This window comes from Lissotriton vulgaris, chromosome 1_2 (genome assembly GCF_964263255.1).
Source record: "Lissotriton vulgaris chromosome 1_2, aLisVul1.2, whole genome shotgun sequence".
NCBI classification, from domain to species: domain Eukaryota; kingdom Metazoa; phylum Chordata; class Amphibia; order Caudata; family Salamandridae; genus Lissotriton; species Lissotriton vulgaris.
Genome location: NC_141686.1, coordinates 276,065,705 through 276,085,516, shown reverse-complemented (window position 1 = coordinate 276,085,516; position 19,812 = coordinate 276,065,705). Strand labels below are relative to the sequence as shown.

General features: G+C 47.5%; 1 protein-coding gene across 1 annotated transcript in view; it reads right to left on the bottom strand.

The window, feature by feature from the left end:
• The window catches only part of LOC147736477 (uncharacterized), a 69,516-nt gene extending 68,417 nt beyond the window's left edge, over nt 1–1,099 (bottom strand). Inside the window, exons 1-2 of the mRNA XM_086952630.1 lie at nt 1,059–1,099; nt 791–950 (exon numbers count right to left, since the gene is read on the bottom strand). Coding sequence (XP_086808756.1) covers nt 791–950; nt 1,059–1,099 — 201 coding nt within the window. The remainder of the gene's footprint in view (nt 1–790; nt 951–1,058) is intronic.
• Between the last annotated feature and the right edge of the window lie 18,713 nt (nt 1,100–19,812).

Below are 19,812 nucleotides of genomic sequence, written 5' to 3'. Positions count from 1 at the left end.
ACTTGGATGTCGCACTGTGATGATGTAGTGGCACTCGTGCAAATTGATCTGCTGGGTTTTGATCTGTTCCCGGTTTGTGCACAATCTCATAGCTATATTCTTAAATTATTAACCCCCACCTCTCAATTTGAGGGGGCATCATTGCCTTCAGTTTACCGAAAAAAGTGAGTAATGTCTGGTGGTCTGTGACAACAGTAAATCGTTTTCCATAGAGGAATACATTAAAATATTTTCAGTCCCACACCATAGCCAGACTCTCCTTCTACAGCCGAAAGTAGGCACGTTCTGTCTCAGATAGACTTCGACTGGCATAAGCCACAATATCTCTTTGAGCCTTCAGATGGCCATTGTGCAGAGCAAGGATTGCCCTAGTCCTGCCGGGCTCACATCAACCGTTATTTCAGTATGTAAATTGGGGTCAAAGTAGGGCCATTTCAGTTGCGTTCTCAATCAAATGCTTAACCCCTTAACTGCTGCCGACTGCCAACGGTCGTCTCGAGCACTACCTCCCCAGTGCTGCGCACGATTGTTGGCCATCGGGCCAGCATTCGTTCTTCGAACGTTCAGGACTGGGCGCTGAACGTTCGAAGCTCTGATGAGGTTAATGTCTCTGAAACTCTTGTCACATTTTGGAGATCATTGGAAGACTACATTCCACTTTGTCAGGTCTGTTGATGGAGCACTCACTGTTTCAAAGTTGTGAAAGTATCTTGAGCAATACCTGCCCATGCCTGTACAGTTTTGCAACATGGCAACATCCTGGGGGGCAAGTGGATGACAGTCCTTTCACCTTGTCCGGGTATGGAGTCATTCTCCCATCTGAGAATATGTGCTCAAAAATGTTGAGCTTGTGTTTGTGAAATTCACGCTTTGCAGCATTTAGAGTGAGACCTGCATCAGTAAGTAACTGGCAGACATGGCTGAGAGCTTTGTCATGTTCTTGTGTTTTCCTAAAAAACAGTATGTCATCACTGTAATTAAAGTAGTATACCTTAGGGCACATTTTCCTGCCCCATCTGTCGCACTGCGATGTGGGAAAATCATCCTTCAATGTTTACCACCTTATCTTATGTTCTCCATTTTCATCATCAGAATCCATGGTTGTACAAAACCTTTTTTAATCACTTTTCAAAGCTTATTAAATCACTGTGGAGACGGCGTCAGTCCACCTTCTTTCTTTATTGTAATTTCTTCAAAAGACTGCTGCTTGCCCCTCGAGGCTTTTCACAGCGCCACGTCCAATTAGAAAGTGAAACATGCACCAGGCTAGGCGAATCACTATGTACCCAATGCATTTCGAGCCAAAATGGCTCTTCTTCAGGGGTTTCTGCAAAGAATGAAAATATCATCTCAACAGGCAGTTCACAACCACCTTCATGAATTAATAACAAACATTACTACTAAAAATGGTGCCACCCTCTTACTCCCATGACTGCCTCATTAGATAACCCATCAACTAAAGCATTAGTCCAATCCACTCTCCTTCCCTCCACTCAGCCCCCTTTCCCCCTCGTGCATGAAGAGTGAACAAAGGCACACTACCAAAATAAAAAGAATGACATTTGTGACCCATTCCTAATCTGCTGCCTGCAAATACAAAATACTACAAAACAATATCCCCCATCTATAGCTCCATGACATTACCAAACATACCGGTTGTATGACGTTAACAGCATTCTTTTACATCGCACACCATTACAACGCGATTTTAACAACGCAGGATCCTTTACAACGAATGCCCTTACAATGCATGTCATTACATAGCAGATGCTATTACAACGCATGGCATTACAACGTAAGTATAGGTAAGTATATCTTTTTTTTAAAATTGTAATTAATACATATTTAATTAATTTAATTAATTTAATTTAATGTATTTAAAGTAGTTTTTTTTAAAACTGAACCCTTAAAATACCCCTGTACCCCATACCCAAAATGTATACCTAAAGCTACCCCTGTACCCCAAAACCCAAACCTAGCCCTGAACCCTAAAAATACCCCTGTACCCCAAACCCAAACCTAGCCTAAACCCTAAAAATACCCCTGTACCCCATAACCCAAACCGAGCCCTGAACCCTAAAAATACCCCTGTACCCCATAACCCAAACCTAGCCCTGAACCCTAAAAATACCCCTGTACCCCAAAACCCAAACTTAGCCCTAAACCCTAAAATACCCCTGTACCCCATAACCCAAACCTAGCCCTGAACCCTAAAAATACCCCTGTACCCCAAAACCCAAACCTAGCCCTGAACTCTAAAAATACCCCAGTACACCATAACCCAAACCTAGCCCTGAACCCTAAAAATACCCCTGTACCCCATAACCCAAACCTAGCTCTGAACCCTAAAAATACCCCTGTACCCCAAAACCCAAACCTAGCCCTGAACCCTAAAAATACCCCTGTACCCCAAAACCCAAACCTAGCCCTGAACCCTAAAAATACCCCTGTACCCCATAACCCAAACCTAGCCCTGAACCCTTAAAATACCCCTGTACCCCAAAACCCAAATTAAATAAATGTATTAAAAAAGATAACCTTACCTATACTTACATTGTAATGGCATGCGTTGTAATAGCATCTGCTATGTAATGTCATGCGTTGTAAAGGCATGTGTTGTAAAGGATCCTGCGTTGTAGTGGTTACGCTGTAAAAGTAGTCCGTTGTAACAGTTGCATTGTAACTGTTGTTTCCCAACATACCCTGCCTGTGTGTACTGCAAGAAAATACCTTTACCAGAACCGAAGCCAGCAGCCTAACCTCCTCTTCCATCCTCCTTCCATTACGTGGAGAATCACACTTTCCCGCTCTTTCTCACTCTAATGTTAAAGGCAAAATCCTCACCTGTGTATACCCAATTATATCAGCGTTTCTTAACCCCGTGACCTGCTCACCCCTCAGATGCACCCGATCTTTCAAAAAGCTATCGGAAAAACTGCAAATCCCACAATACACCCACATGTGTGCCATACCGCAACTAAAAAAAAAAAAAAATAAACCATCCATGTTTAAAAACGAATATTTAACAAAACACACCCCCCCCTCGCTGCACCCTAATGAAAATCTGTGCCATACACATGAAGTTAATAAAAACAATGATACGTAACGTGATCTTAACGCAAGCAAATAGAGTTGATCCATTTTCATAAATAGATGACAAAAAATAGACAATAATAACATTTTCTAGACAAACAGAGGTGAACTGTCCGTAAGCCAACTGCTTTTATTCAAGTGTCAAATATGCAGTTTATATTAGTATAGAACCCACTCCAGTTATTCGCTGTCCCATAGTCAAGTCAAGTCAAGTCAAGTCAGAGAATTTATATAGCGCACTACATACCCAGAGGGTCTCAAGGCGCTTAGAAAGGGGGGGAGGATTACTTGTCAAATATCCACGTTTTAAGTTGCTTTCTGAATGCTAGGTGGTTCTGGGTAAGGCGAAGGTAAGCGGGGAGTGAGTTCCATGTTTTAGCAGCCAGGTAAGAGAAGGATCTGCCTCCCATGGTGGTCTTGTTGATGCGAGGTACAGTGGCGAGGGCTTGGCTGGAAGAACGTAGTTGGCGGGAGGGGGTGTAGAAGGACAGTCGTGAGTTGAGCAGCAACAATCTTTGTCCTGTTTTTCAATCTGTCTTTTCCTCCATGGGGTGCAAACATCTTGTGGGACGGTCAAATTGCAAAGCAGGAAAAAATAATGAGCATGCACTCCTTCCCTTCAATGTCGTTTATTTGTGCAATTAAAAGCATGTGTAACAGGGTGAATTACTCAACGAATAAATTCCTGAAATATTTTAGCAGCTGCAGATACTCCAAAACTCAGTGGTTCGTTTGAAGGTTCTGAAGACTGTGCTCGCTGTATGGCAGGCGATGCGAATAATTTTTGATATTCCCTACTATCATCATTTGGCCCCCTTCTGGGATTCTCCAGGTTCCCCAGAATGCTTATTGGATCGTTTAGCTATTCCATTGAAAGTTGCAGGTTTTTTGCAGTGGGGTGATTTGTGTAATCACGGAGAACTATTAAGTTGGGAATCTCTTCTTAACCTTACAGGAGGTACTATTTCAAGGTTTAAGTTTTATCAGCTGTCCTCATGGTGGGAAGAGCAATGTGGGGGAAATATAAGAGAGGTTGTAATGTTGGAGCATGTTAACAGGGGAGGGGGCTGGAAGGGTGAGATATCACACTGGTAAACAACAATGTTCTACAAGAAAGATAATTTGGGAGCAGAAATAGTTAAACTCTGGGGCGACTTAATAACTGAGGACTTGGGGGAAATGGTAAAATTATGGACAGATTATTTTGTTCTCTCACAGAATGTTATAAAGCCCTCTAATCTAAGGAGGAATCATTTTTATACAGTGTATAGGGCCTATTGGACTCCATCCATCTCAAAGATCTCTGTAGATGAATACCTATGTCCCAGATGTAAGACAGTAGCAGCCGATGATAGGCATATGTTTGCGGAGTGTCCTGTATTGGAAACTTACTGGGAGGAGGTTGCTAGTTTTTTAGAGCAGGTAACATTATTACCCGTTGAATGCAATACCAGATTAAAACTTTTCGGCCTCCCTAAAGACTATGATATTAGAAATAATATTCAATTGATGTTTTATGTTCTGGTCATTGCAAGAAGGGAAATATGTAGAGAATGGAAGTCCGCCAGTCCTCCGAGATTTGCGGACTGCCTTAGAAACATCATGGTAGTGAGTGGTTTGGATTTGTTGTGTGGCGGAGAAAGGGCACGTAGGGTATGGTCTCCGCTGATGGCATGGCCTGAGAGCTAATTCGGAACTGAGCCCGATGATTATGCCAGAGCTTTTTTTGGTCCTATCCTCCCGTAGGGCAAGAATCACCGCAAACGGGAGTGGGATGGCTACTTGCAGACTCCAGGGCGGGAACAATTAAGTCTAAGGTGGTGGCCCGGAGTAAGCCTTTCTAGAGTTATATTTCTGGTGGCATTATATGAGGACTCAAAAAAAAAAAAAAATACCTCAGTGTCTTATATCTGAATAAACCAACATGAGGTACAAAGGTAGTAATGTACCTGTAGTTCTCCTCCAGTTTGAGTTGATGGTATCCTTTATTCAGGTCTAGAAGGGAAAATACCTTTGCTCTATTCAATTGCATGATCATATTCGCTATGTAAGTACCAGGGGGACTTTCCCCCTCAATGACTTTGTTTGCTAGGCGCATATCAACGCAGATGTGCACTGACCCACTACTGTCTTTTTTGCACTTCTGCTATGGGCGAAATCCAAGGCATTGGACCTTTAGGGTGTTAAAATATGTAATTCTTTAGAAGGTCTTCCAGTTATTTCTCTGCAGTTTCTTGCAGAATAAAAGCAACTGTACAATGTGGAGAGGTGTGGCTCACTGGTTAGAGGCGGCAGACCCGAGAGCAGAGAACGGCCCGGGACCAGGGTTCGATTCCCGACGCGGCAGGGTCTTGGACCAGGATCAGCGGACTGATAATTCTCGCATCGGTGCCTACTCCGACCAGGGATCACACTCGGCAACTCTGGGCATTAGCTTGCCTCATCTCCACACCGGCCCCACACAAACGCCGGGGATGCCTGGTTTCACCTTGGAGACCCCCAGGAGGGACTATCTCACAGGGAAAGCCAGGACGGGTTCCCCAGCGGTCTATAGCGCTACGAGGCCTGCGGTGCGGGTAGCAGTGCGCTTTACAAGACACAATTTACAATTTTACAATGTCACTGAGGAACAGGATGAATGTCCTCGTTGATTTGAAGCTGTACTTTCATTTTCAAAACCAAAAGATGGTGTAGGTATGGTGTATATATACACACTCCTTCTCCGACGCTGATAATCATCTCGAGGGCCCATGGAGTTAGGGCCTGCGAAGGTTTGGCCAATTGGCTGCCTGCCCGATTTAGTGTGGGTGGTGAAATGGCTAGTTTTCACTGTCCATCACTGCAAGGTAAAGTCTGCTGGCAGTGGGCAGTAAAAGCTTTCTAATGACCTCCCACGTCATGGGTGAAATCTCCCATGATGAGGGGGGCATTGTTTTTTGTTGTTGTTGAAAATAAAATCCTTCCTTGGAATTGAATTTTGGGAAATATAAAAAATATTGACTGTTCTCCATAGGGCTCTTTCATGTTGATGAAGCCGCATCCTTCAAACTTTTAATGCATTAACAGGAACTGCTGTGATGGTGGTTCCTGCCAATGCAAATGATATCTGCTGGACCGGCGAACATCTCTAAATTCAGCGTGCGGGTGCACCCTCAGGATGACAGAGTACCTTACTCCATTGCCCTGATGGAGTAAATCCGATCTGCTAAACTGTCGATCAGGTCCTCTTTGTTGAGTTGAGTTTGAGGTATCTACTTGCCATCCAATATGGCCGGGATGCCTATCACCCCCTCCCAACACAATTCCCCAGGGATGGGAAGACGGACACAGTTCTGAACTTTTGGAAGGCGGGAGGGAGTTACCCTCCCGGCCGTATTTATTAAAATATGAAACAAAATTAAAACATTAAAATAACAGTTTCATATCATGTACAATTTTTCATTTATACATTTCACTGCAGTCACGTTTATTGGCTAACCTTAACAAATCTCTAATACAAAGGTTCTCCTAGCCGAGTCTAAACATCCTGCAAATGCATACTTTCTAAAAATAAAAATTGTACATCCTAACATTACGGGCCAACGGCAAGGTCGTAACCGGTGTCAGATCCCTACTACCAGAACTCCCCCCTCACGGTGTGAGGGGCGGTCGCACAGAGGACTGTACCTCTGTGCCAACTTCCAATTTCCCTTGTCTTAGCGGGGGCCCCTTATTTAACTCAACGCCATCTTAGTGGTCGTCCGAGGACTCGTGTGAGGTGTCTAGAAGGTAGCGTGGACGCCCCTCCCACCCCACACTGTTCACCACATCCGCCGTCGCGGATATCCTGGCCCCGGGAAATTCTTAGGAGGGGCATCGAGCCGCCTCCTCCCCTGGGAGGGGCCTATGACCGCCTTCCCTTCGGCGACCCCATACTTAGTGGGTGCCGCCTCCCCGTGTGAGGGGCCAATGGCCGCCTCCCCCCCGGGCGCTCCCATCCATAATGGGTGGCGCCCCCTCTAGGGATCTTGAAAATTACTGCTCACCGATCATGACCTTACCGCCCGACCAAAATAAATACGACGTTTTTGACCTAATGAAGAGAGCGATAAACGGTTAACTGGACATTGTCCTATTCCTCCGCTTATCTACACATGCCACACATTTATTTAGACTGTGAAACCTCGCTCAACTGGATAAGAGAATTGTTATGAAGCAAATCACTTTATTGCAGTTCAAACATTGACACCTTTATTACATACTAAATTAAACCCTGGAAAAAAGATACTATCAACGCAAATCAACTTTATTGCATTTACTAACGTTGCCATAAGGGGTTGGTGGGTGGGTCAAAATTGCTCCTTGTTCCGTCTAGGGCTCACGTGCAACGAGAGGGTGCAGCTTCCAAGCACAGGAACAAGAGGATGCTTCTCTGGATTGTTGCTCCTTTTATTCCTCTTCGGGAGGGCGTGTACCCTCCTCTGGTACGCCTACGGGGCGTGTCCAACGGTGTAGGTGTCTAGGACAACCCCTTCTTGGGCGGGAAAAGGCGCGCCCCGGCTACGCCGCTTCGGGCATACCAGCCGAGACACGCCCCCCGCCCAAAATGGTTTCCCGGGGGGATCCGGGCACCCTGCCATACGTTCGGGGGGACCGAGTGGTCGCCCCTTTCCACATGGCCGGGATGCCTATCACCCCCTCCCAACACAATTCCCCAGGGATGGGAAGACGGACACAGTTCTGAACTTTTGGAAGGCGGGAGGGAGTTACCCTCCCGGCCGTATTTATTAAAATATGAAACAAAATTAAAACATTAAAATAACAGTTTCATATCATGTACAATTTTTCATTTATACATTTCACTGCAGTCACGTTTATTGGCTAACCTTAACAAATCTCTAATACAAAGGTTCTCCTAGCCGAGTCTAAACATCCTGCAAATGCATACTTTCTAAAAATAAAAATTATACATCCTAACATTACGGGCCAACGGCAAGGTCGTAACCGGTGTCAGATCCCTACTACCAGAACTCCCCCCTCACGGTGTGAGGGGCGGTCGCACAGAGGACTGTACCTCTGTGCCAACTTCCAATTTCCCTTGTCTTAGCGGGGGCCCCTTATTTAACTCGACGCCATCTTAGTGGTCGTCCGAGGACTCGTGTGAGGTGTCTAGAAGGTAGCGTGGACCCCCCTCCCACCCCACACTGTTCACCACATCCGCCGTCGGGATATCCTGGCCCCGGGAAATTCTTAGGAGGGGCATCGAGCCGCCTCCTCCCCTGGGAGGGGCCTATGACCGCCTTCCCTTTGGCGACCCCATACTTAGTGGGTGCCGCCTCCCCGTGTGAGGGGCCAATGGCCGCCTCCCCCCGGGCGCTCCCATCCATAATGGGTGGCGCCCCCTCTAGGGATCTTGAAAATTACTGCTCACCGATCATGACCTTACCGCCACAGGCCGGATAGTTGACCGGCTATCCGGACCCCCCACACTCCTACTAAAGGTCATGACTATACAAACCCCGTAACCATGCTAAGAAGTCTCCTATGAGTAAGACATTCCCCTCCCGGGACAAATGAACCCCGTCTTCGAGATACATATTATCACCCCGGATACATCCATGCGGAATACAGTGCAACTGTCCTGAACGAAACAATCTAGCCAGTTTGTTATTAACTTTCTTCACTGAATGATTCAAAGCTGACACAGAGAGGGCCCCCCGCCACACCTTCCTTGGAATCATGTGTGACCATGCTATCGTGCACCCCGGAATCCTCTTTGCCAGCCAGCTAACAGTGGATAGAACCCGCTCGAGTAGTACTCTACGACCGAGCGCCACCAAGTCATTTCCCCCCAGATGCACTATGAGTATAGACGGCGGTGACCTTGTCCGCCCTAACAATTCCTCGATAAAATACTGAAGCTGGTCAATACAGAGCCCGCCCCTTCCATGGAAGGTCACCCTGTACCCGTATTCCCCAGCTGCGTGAATCATGTCACCTGCTTTGAATACGTCCGCGGCTCGCCTCACGTATGAGTGGCCAACGACCCACACCACTCTTTCCTCAGCCGGTGATCTTTGACCGCTGGTTCCCAGGTGTCGGGTCGACTGCACAGTCCGCCCCGCCTCGCAAGCTCGCGAAACTGTAAACCAAACAAAAGACAAGAAGCGTGAGTGCAAGACATTAGCTTCACAACATGTGCAACCGCACATACCTTTTATAACAGTTCGAGGACCATCGTCCCAATCGTTTCACCGTTTCCACACTCTGACCCCTGGCTGTAGCTTCTGTAGCAGCCCCTATCCTGAAGGAATGGGTCCCAAAATCGCTCGGGTCCAAGCCCGCTGCCGCGATTGCCAGTGTTAACACCCGCTGGAACTGAAACTTTGTCAGTGGGGTGGCGTCGGTGTGTCTCAGCAAGCTTCCCCCCCATGCTGCCGCCCTTTGCGCCAGGTATTCCTCAACACACTGTACCGGGCACATGGGGGTCCCTCGCATGCGCTGGACCACAATACTATCACCCATCGCACTCTGGTCAGTTTTAGACCTAGCTATTGTGATTACCATTGAATCACCCTTGATCTGAACGTGTTCCCGACATAAACCTCCCCCCACATCCTTCTTATTTCTTGCCACCAGCTCGCTCACCCGCATAGCCCCATGGAACGCTAATGCGAAAGCGGCCCGGAACAGCACTGCTTCGGACTGGGAGGAACAGGTCGCGGGGAGCACTGACATCAACAGGGACAGTCTTTCTAAGCCAATCGGGCGCCTCTCGTCTACTTTATGACCCTCGAGGCGTTGCCACCCTCGTAATGCCTTCTTAACCAGAAAGGACGATGTAGGGTCCTTAATGCCGTAAGCCTGCGCCATGAATGCAATGGCGGCCCAGTGCCTATTGGCCGTCGCTGCAGATCGGCCAGCCTTGTGAAGTGCTACCAAAAATTTTAGCACATACTCCTCCTCTCCCCACTTATCCCCTCCTGCCGGACCCAAAAATGCACAATAGGAACGAAACGCTCCTTCGTATGCCTTCCTTGTCCTGGGGGCTAAGCTGGCTCCCACGAGGTCCTGTAATCCGGGGCACCGAGTGACCAGAGGGTTTCGGGAAATGGTGCCGCCACTAGATCCGCAGAAGGTAGATAACCCCTGAAGGCCTGCATGTGGGAACGAGAGAGTGCATCAGCCGCCTGGTTCAATACACCCGGCACATGCTTTGCCCTAAACTGCACGTTCAGTCTCATACACAGTAGGACAATTTCTTTTAGCAATCTCAAAATCAACTTGCAGCGTGCTGCCTGGTTATTTATGCATTCAACAACGGTCATGTTATCGGACCAAAATACCACTGAGCGATCACGGAAATTGTCCGGCCATGTTTTCAGGGCCACCAAAATGGGGAACAGTTCAAGAAACTCAATGTTACCTGTTAGCCCATTGGTGTGCCACCACGTCGGCCATGTTTGCGCCGACCATCGATTACCAAAGATGGCGCCAAATCCCATGCTCCCTGCCGAGTCGGTCCACAAACCCAGCTCTTCCGAGGATGCTGGTGGTTTGCTCCATACCACTCGACCGTTGAAATCCGCCAGAAATGCCAACCATATGCGCATATCCTGGCGAACCTCTGCCGACAGTCTCGTACGGTGGTGTCCTTCTTTGAGACCGACCATGGCTTGTGCAATAGAGCGGGAAAAGGGGCGGGCCATTGGTATCACTCTGAGGGCAAAGTTAAGTTGGCCCACTGCTTGTTGCAACTGATGGAGAGTTACCTTCTCTTTGCTAATGCACAATTCTAGCGATGCCCTAAATTTCATTACCTTGTCCCTGGGCAAACGGAAGCATCCCTCCACTGAATCGAGCTCAATTCCAAGAAACTCGAGTGAAGTAGATGGCCCCACGGTTTTCCCCGGTGCCAATGGCACGCCGAATCGTCTCATGAGATTGCACAATTCAAACAAAGCCTGTGCACATTCCGTGTCCCCGGCTGGCCCCAAGAACAAGAAATCATCTAGATAATGCATAACCTGCATATAGCCCGTAGCTCTGGTGAACGCCCATTGCAGAAAACAGCTGAATTTCTCAAAATAAGCACAAGAGATGGAGCAACCCATTGGCATACATCTGTCCATGTAATGGCGTCCTTGAAACACAAAACCCAACAGACGCTGATCCTGAGAATGTACCGGGAGCAACCGGAACGCTGACTCGATATCTGATTTAGCCATCAACGCTCCGTGCCCCAGGCGATTCAACATGGCGACGGCCTCATCAAAGGATGCGTACCGTACCGAACAGACTCCTGGATCGATGGCATCGTTTACCGAAAGACCCCTAGGAGCCGACAAGTTATGAATTAACCTGAATTCACCAGGGTCCTTCTTGGGGACCACTCCCAGCGGTGAACAAATGAAATTAGGAACCGGCGGGTGCCTATATGGGCCGGCGACCCGGCCCCGGGCAACTTCCTTCGCAATCTTACCTTCCACCACCATTGGGTGCTGCTGAACGGACAGTTGGTTTCTGCACAGTGAGTCCCCCCGAAAATCCCCCGCCGGGATGTGGAAACCATTCGAAAAACCGTCCCGTAACACCCCAGCGGAGACATGATCAGGGTATTCGTTTAGCCAGGGGATCATTGCCATGATATCTACGGGGGTAGGTAGTGGTACCCCTTGGCCGATATTAGACCTGTTTGGCACCTCCTCTACCCCCGGTATCCCCATTCTTGGCTCTGCACGAACTTTCCGGGTGTGAAGAATGTCCGCAACCTGCACACTCATGCCTGAATTTACATGTCCCATGTGGCCTGGTGCACTTGCCTCTGTTAAAATTCCAGCAAACTCCTTTTCTACCCCCATTCCCACTACTCCGGGGTTGGTGATCACCTGCGGTGTTTGCTCTAAAAGGGGCCGCCGATTGATGGCGGGACGGCGCCGAACCATACTCACCAAGCGAGGACGACTTCGTCGTGCCCGGCATCAGCTGCTTCTGCCAAGAGACGGAGTCGAGACAGTCCCAGGTCAGAGACGAATCGTGCTCCTTGGCCTTACGAAATTTACTATCATACCCCCTCCATTGATCGCCCTCATATGTTTCGTAGAAATCCATTATACGTGTCTGATAACAGGCTAATTCAGTCATAATCTCTGGCTTACGTTCACCCATAATAGCAGTAAACATCCCAAAGGCCTTGGCCCAATTAGAAATCGTCTCATCCACCCTGAAGCCCGCCATTTTTGCGCGCCACACACTCGGATGCAACAAATCTTTCTGAGCCTTAACGTACTCAATCTCGTGATGATCCGTCAGGAGCGAAAACATATTTACATATTTATCAGCCCAAATCATCTCTTTCGTGGCCAGAGGAATATGCTGAACTACTTGAGGGCAAAGACCCCCCGTTTGCCATTGGCAATGGCTGCTTACCAGACTCCGTAGCTGGTCCCGCTGATTTTTCACCGCTAGCCGCTGGTTCTCCCGTGGGAATCTGTGAGGGGACAAGAGGGACATTCGCCTTCGCAGCATCTCGCGATTGCCGCAACTGCTTCATTAATAACCTAGCCTCTCTGGCCGTGTCTCCGGGCGCTGCTGCACCCTCGGTATTCTTTCCGAGCCACGCGGCCAATTGGGCGGCCAACTCGGGAGGCATTTCCTCCTCGCTGGTGGGCGTAACTACAACCGGAATCGGCTGACCTGCATCCGGGATCGGTACAGGTACCGGGGCTTCGACTGGACTAACTGGGCTTACCGGGGGTGACTCGGGAACTGGGGATTCCCCCCCGCCGCTTTATTCCTGGCCCTTTTACCTCTCCCTGCAGGAACTACTCCCGGCAATGCTGGTCCAATAACCTTCTTCGGCCTGCCCGTATTATCCATTGCCGCCATTTTCTTTTTCATGTTCGTTATGTCCTTCACCAACATGCGGAGCATCTGCTCCATCCCAGCCTTCTTTGCGACCTTCTTGCCAGGCATCGTTGTCAGAGACTTGACCCTTGCTGCTTAGCTGCTCGACGAGGTCCTGGCTCCAGAGGTCCACAGATACTGGGAGAGAAGGATCCTGGAAGAGAAACACAAAAAATTACAAGTTCTCAAAATTGCTCCTTGTTCCGTCTAGGGCTCACGTGGAACGAGAGGGTGCAGCTTCCAAGCACAGGAACAAGAGGATGCTTCTCTGGATTGTTGCTCCTTTTATTCCTCTTCGGGAGGGTGTGTACCCTCCTCTGGTACGCCTACGGGGCGTGACCAACGGTGTAGGTGTCTAGGACAACCCCTTCTTGGGCGGGAAAAGGCGCGCCCCGGCTACGCCGCTTCGGGCATACCAGCCGAGACACGCCCCCCGCCCAAAATGGTTTCCCGGGGGATCCCGGCACCCTGCCATACGTTCGGGGGGACCGAGTGGTCGCCCCTTTCCATTATTGGTTTTCTGGTGGCACTATTTAGGTCAGTGATTCTGAAAGGTGTGTGTATGTGGTTTATGTGCCAGTCTCTACATTTTTGCCAACACACAGGCTGTACATGCTGGTTGTAGGTCAGTATTTCGAAACGGGAAAAAGAACACACATCCAATTATTGAATGTTCTGTTGGCTAAAGAACCAGAACTGGTTGAAAATTCCCACATGACAAGCAGCCATCTAGTAGTCCTTCTGAGAAGGACACTCTCTTCCATGGGGAATATTTGAACAGCTCTTGCCAGTGCCTGGGTTTGTTATTCTCTGCTTGCCTTTTCACCAATGCCCCTCCAAGGATTGCACCACTCTAAGCCGATAAGAATTGTTTGATTATCTCGTATTCGCATGCACCCTCTAGAGTATTCGAACAAATGTGCCCAAGGGTTCCTCAGCTCATATCCCTAAATTAAAATTTGCATTATTTCAGCTCTGGTAAACTCTTGTAAATTAGCATGGCCTGTCTGATTTCTGAGTTTAAAGTACTGTTTATTTTTTCTCAGGGGACGCCAGAAGCACTTGAGAAGATACTGGAATGCTGGTTTCTCCTCTGACAAGTTCCCTGCATTTGAAGATTGACAAAATCAGGAGACAGAATCATTGGTGCAGCTGCAGAGCTAAATACCAGGCAATCATGGTGCTCGTGTTATTGCCCTTGGAAGGATGATAGGCTGAGTCAGTCCAACCCAGAGTTGACCGTATAGCTTACAGATCTCTGCAGAATAAGGAATGACACAAAAAGTCCAGTTTATGGATTTGCCCATAGTCATTTTTTTCAAAAGTGTGAATTTTTGAAAGACACTCCCAGAAGTGGCAGTTTGACACCATACCTGGGTCAAGTGCTGAGTGGTTAATGCCTCAAGGCGCTGTACGCGTCAATGAATAAGTTGAATCTCTCAATACAGAAACAATCCAGCAATATTGGTACCATCTGGCGTAGTTTATTCCTGGTTCAAGAATGCTCAGGTGTTTGCCTGTGACATGATCCATGTTTAGAGCATGGTGTGCGACCTAAGCTACTAGGATGTAAAATGGGCACAGGAAGGAACATGTAAGGGTGACGAAGTTGCATCAAAAGGGCTAGTAGCCTCCTAGCTGGGGAGAAACATATGTGGTATTTGCATTACCAGGTCACTCTCAAATGTGGGGGTTCAGCCCCTTTTTTACCACAAGCCGAGAGTGGACTGAATCGAAACATGGACCTTTGTTCCATCTGCTCATACAGAGTAGGGTTATGATACGGTTAACAACTTAAGGCGCTGGTGTGGTCAGCCAGTCTCTAAATACCCTGTAATAAATATCTACGCAGCGGAATGTATTGAAACACTAATAATTTGGTGTACTGAGGATAGTTTGGTAGTCCCACTACCAAAACATTGTGCCAACTTAGTATTAAGCTCTGCAGCAGGCCACTAAAAGGCAGCAAATTTGAGGGGGTTCTACAGAATTCTGGGCGCCGGTGAGGACTGCATTTATTCCCTTGTCTGATCTGAGTGCTTGCCATCGGAGCGGGTTGTGTGATAGACCCACAGCAAATGAGTGGTGGTGCTTGCTCTGAGCTGCCACTGGGGCCATCAATGAGACCACGAAACACAGTAGACCAGAGCTTGGAATGCCTACTGGAAGGTTATTGGATCCATAGTTGGATCAAGTTAATTTGAATGTGAGTTGGATATTGTTTGACATGGCATCCTTGGTGTGGTTTCTAACTTTTGGCCTTCAACCCTGTTTTGTTGACTTGGTTTTTGCTGCCTTAGGTCTCTGCACACTTTACCACCACTAACCCGTGCTACCCAACTGGCATATTTAACTTACTTGTAAGTCCCTAGTAAAGGGCCTGTTAATTAAATGCTACTAGTGGGCCTGCAGCACTGATTGTACCACTCATTTAAGTAGCTCTTTAAACATGTCCCAGGTCTTCCTGGCAAAATAAACCTTTACCAGGCATGAACTTTTCTTCTTTATACTTATTCATCATCCCTGGTGTTGGTCCTGCACAGCCCAGAGGTCAGGGTGCGGTGTTTTTGAAAAGTTGAACATGTACTTTTAAGCTTTATACGTCCTAGTAGTGAAAAACTCTTACATTTGTTTTTCACTACTGCAAAGCCTACCTCTCTCATATGATAACATTGTAGTTACCTTATTACATTTAATAAGATGTAACTTCCAAATAGGAACAGGAATCCAGCTGATGTTTGGTGTCTTTGGAATTGTAAGGAAAAATCCTATCCTATGGTAAAGTCAGATTTTGAATTACAATTTTGAAAATGCCACTTTTAGAAAGTTGGCATTTTCCTACCTAAGCCATCTAATTCCTGCAGCCTGTCTCTGGTTCATATGATTGGGTGTAGAGGACTTTTGGGCTTTGTGTATTCCTCCTAGCCAGACACACACAATAGAGAGCTTAGGTGTGCCTGGGTGGGCTATTACTGACAGAATAGAAGGATGGAGCTGGACTCAGCCCTACTTACATTGATTAGGCGGTGTCCTTTTGCCACACAAAGGGCTGCATACCCCCTATAGTTCATCTGAAGCCAGGGCAGGGAAGTCAGGAAACCTGTGCAATTCAGAAGGAACCCTCTAGAAGCTTCTCTGACTTCAAAGTAAGACCCCATTGTAAATATTGGACCTCAGATACCAACTCTTCAGTAGACTTCTGGGTTTGTGGAATGTGCCAGGGCGAAGGACTGTTGTGCTGCTGAAAGGACTGCCACTCTGCTGGGCTGCTGCTCTGAATGACTGCTGCTCTGCTGACCTGCTGACCCCTTGCCTGGGTGACAAGGACTAGACCTCTGTCTGTTGAACCAAGGCATCAGAGCATCTTCAAGGTCTAGCTGGTAGACCTCCTGACTAGAGGCTCCAACCACCTTGAACCCAGCACCTGGTCTCTGCCATCTGTGAGTCCTACCCTGCCAATTGGTGCCACCCCAGTCCTGGACCCTTGGAAGTGGGCCTGAAGGTGTTCTTCCAGCCCATTTGTGGATCCAGCATAACCAATGCATCTCTCCTCTGCTGCACGGTGCATCTCCGGGCAGAACCAATGCACCCCCTTTGCTGCAAGGATTCTTCCAGTGCAACAGCCTTGGCGAATATGCAGGTTCTCGCATCGGAGTTTCACAGATCCTCTGAACTGAAGCATTGCCTCGGCTGCGCAACACTTCCTCAATGCCGGACTTCACATAACAAGCCCTCATCGAAGGGATCCTCAACGACGATGCAAGACCTCGTATTGCAGCCTCACAGCTCCTCGGAATTGAAACCTCGCTTTTGCTACATGACGCATCCTTGACACTGGACCTTGCACTGCTCTGCAACCAGGATTTAAGGTACTCTTCTTCAGTGGGCCTAACTGGGTCCCTGTAGCCGACACATGCTCCATCACTGTCAGCCTGAACTTTTGACTGCAACCTAGTCGGGTGTGACCAGATATTCACAGTTGGCGATTTTTGCTTTTGGGTGCTATTTTCACTGAAATCTTTTAACTTGCATATCTACTAATCTTATTTTACTCGTTTTGGTCTAATTTTTCCAAATCGGTGTCGGATTGGTATTGTGTTGTGTTTTCATTTTATTACTGTTTGAAGTGCTGCATAAATATTTTACACATTGCCTCGAACTTAAGCCTGGCTGCTCTGTGTCAAGCCACCAGAGGGCTGAGTACAGGTTAATTTGGGGTTTGCTTGTGCCTCACCCTGACAAGGATTGCCTTGAATGAAATGGCATTGGCCATTCCCCATTTCCTAAGGACGTATCACATGACAGCGCACTGCATTATGCAATGACAACGCCAGGTATTATCAGCATCAGTCACTTTGAGACTATGGGCCGGATTCACAGAACTAACTTAAGACAAATTCCTAAACTTACTACTTTTGGTATTCGCAAAAGTTAGGATTTTGTCTTAAGACAGACTTAAGACAGACTTAAGTTAGGATTCTGTCTTAAGTCTGTCTTAAGACAAAATCCAAACTTCTGTGAATTCCAATAGTAGTAAGTTTAGGATTTTGTCTTAAGTTAGTTCTGTGAATCGGGCCCTATGTGTACCATTTAGGACTATTACTGTGAGCGGAGTTGAACTGTTATGTTATACCTCCTGTCAGCATTGTACTACAGGCCGCACAACCACAAAATAGAATCGGCCCAAAGCCAGACTCCAGTCCTCTCAACACCACAGATCTGTTGCACAAGGAAGCTAGGTAACCCTGCACCAAATCTTAATGCTGGTTGCACCTTACGAACAAGCCCAGACCTCTCAGGCATGCCACTTCCATGCGTGAATAGCCGAGGAAATCCAGTTTTCGATTTGCATTCTGGGATTCGTAGTCCTGGTTTGATATTAGTATGACCAAAGGGGATGATGGAGTGAGTGTTGAACATTGCAAGCACAGTCAACCGAACTGGGTTTAATCCATCACTTTGCCACTGGATTCAAGCTAGCCTGGCTGAGGACGGCTGATTAGCCAGAAATCGGCCCCAGGATGCTTGTTTCCGGTCCAGGGAAGACATATCTTGGCAGTTCGGGCTGGACTGTTCCCATGAGGCACAGGGTCAGACTGATTTGCATATAGCCATGTCTGAACCGGGGTGGCGGAGTGGGCTACAGAATGATGATGGATTAAACCCAGATCAGTTGACTGGGGTGAGTGCTTGCAATGTTCAACACTCCCTCCATCATCCCCTTTGTTTTTGCTTTTTATTGGTATGAACAGCACTACAAATCTCAGAAAGCAAAGGAAAAGCATGGACTGGATGCGCTACTCAAACATTGACCCGCTCATCTTGAGAGTAGTAACAAAGCGTGTCTAGTGAACAGCAGAGCAAGTTCAGGTTGCAGCTTAAAGAATGTTAATTAGCAGACAAAACACAAGCTTCATTTGAGTTCAGACAAAAACCTTCAGCCTAAAGTATAGGTCCCTTCCGACACTCTCGCCCTACTGTCTCCGCCCTTTAATGCTTCTCTCATTGCACCCCTAACCTTTGACCTGCCCGCATCCAGCGCCTTCTTTTTCTTATATTCACAGCCTTTGATTGCAAGGAAGCCATACGCCCATGTAAGGATACCTTGTCTTAAAAATCTAACAGTGATCTGTGTTGTACTGTATTCCAGCAGCGCTACCAGATATTTTAAGCAATCCCAAAGAAGGAGTAGCAGACCATGGTTGAGGTGTTCCCTTTGCATTCTGGGATGTGTAGGCCTGCATTTATCATAGGAAAGCAAAACAACCAGAATAAAACTAAAACTGGACAATCAACTCATAGCAGAAAAGCAACAATGTGAAAATGTATCTACTAAGTTTAGAGTTACGATATTTGACGTCGTATTGGGGGGAGGAGTATAGCAAGGAGGAAGAAAAGCCCTCAGCTGGGGGAAGCCCGGTGCGGATGGTACCAGAAGCACAGTCGTGATTTACAGGTCAGTGGCCTCATTCGCCAAGCTCTCCAGCACCGCGCGCAACAGGAGTTCAAGCAGAAATTCATTTAAACCTTGATTTGGAGTCTGCATTTTAAAACAAGCATTGGCAAAGCCAGTAGCTCCTGCCTACATGAGCTATTGGTTTCATCACTGTTTTTACTCTGTTGCAAAGCAGCATTGCTAAAAGTTAGGGGAAAAAACACTATGATGCGGGAGCACTGGCCATGCCATAAATGGTTTTTGTTTAGGTGGAAACAACAAGATGGTAGCGGGCGTGTGCAAGCAGCAAGGCGCAAACAATGAAGTTACGCGACAAAGGGAAAGTTAAAAAAAACAAGAACGTGCAGCAGAAGGACACCTGTAAAGAAATCAGTTATACTTGGTCCATGCTCCACATCTAAGGGTCAATTACAGGTAAAGGAAGTCAGTGCAGGAACAGCTGACCAATGAGAAACAAGGAAATGAGAGTGAGGGTGAAGCCTACCAATGGTAACGGGAAGGCTCTCAGTCCTTTAATTTTTTACATTTTATTAAAGAACAGCAGACTCGCAGATAGCGCAAGCGCTTCATCAGGCGAGACCAAAAAATGAATTATTTGGCACGGGAGGACTAAGCGCCAGTGGCTGTCTCACTCTGTGGTACCAGTATGCTAAAGAATGGTACTCAAATGCCCATAAGTATATTATCAAACCCTCTTCCAGAGATGTTCTGGGGTCTGGGCTAGAACAGGGACTGGCCTGCTAGTGACTATACCCTTATAGCCCTACCTCTGGTGCCCCTGATGTATGTCTGGAGCATGACCAGGGCCTTGGAATCATGCTATAGTGCGGCTGCAGCAATTTTTTACATAATTATGGATTTGCCACATAAGCCATCAT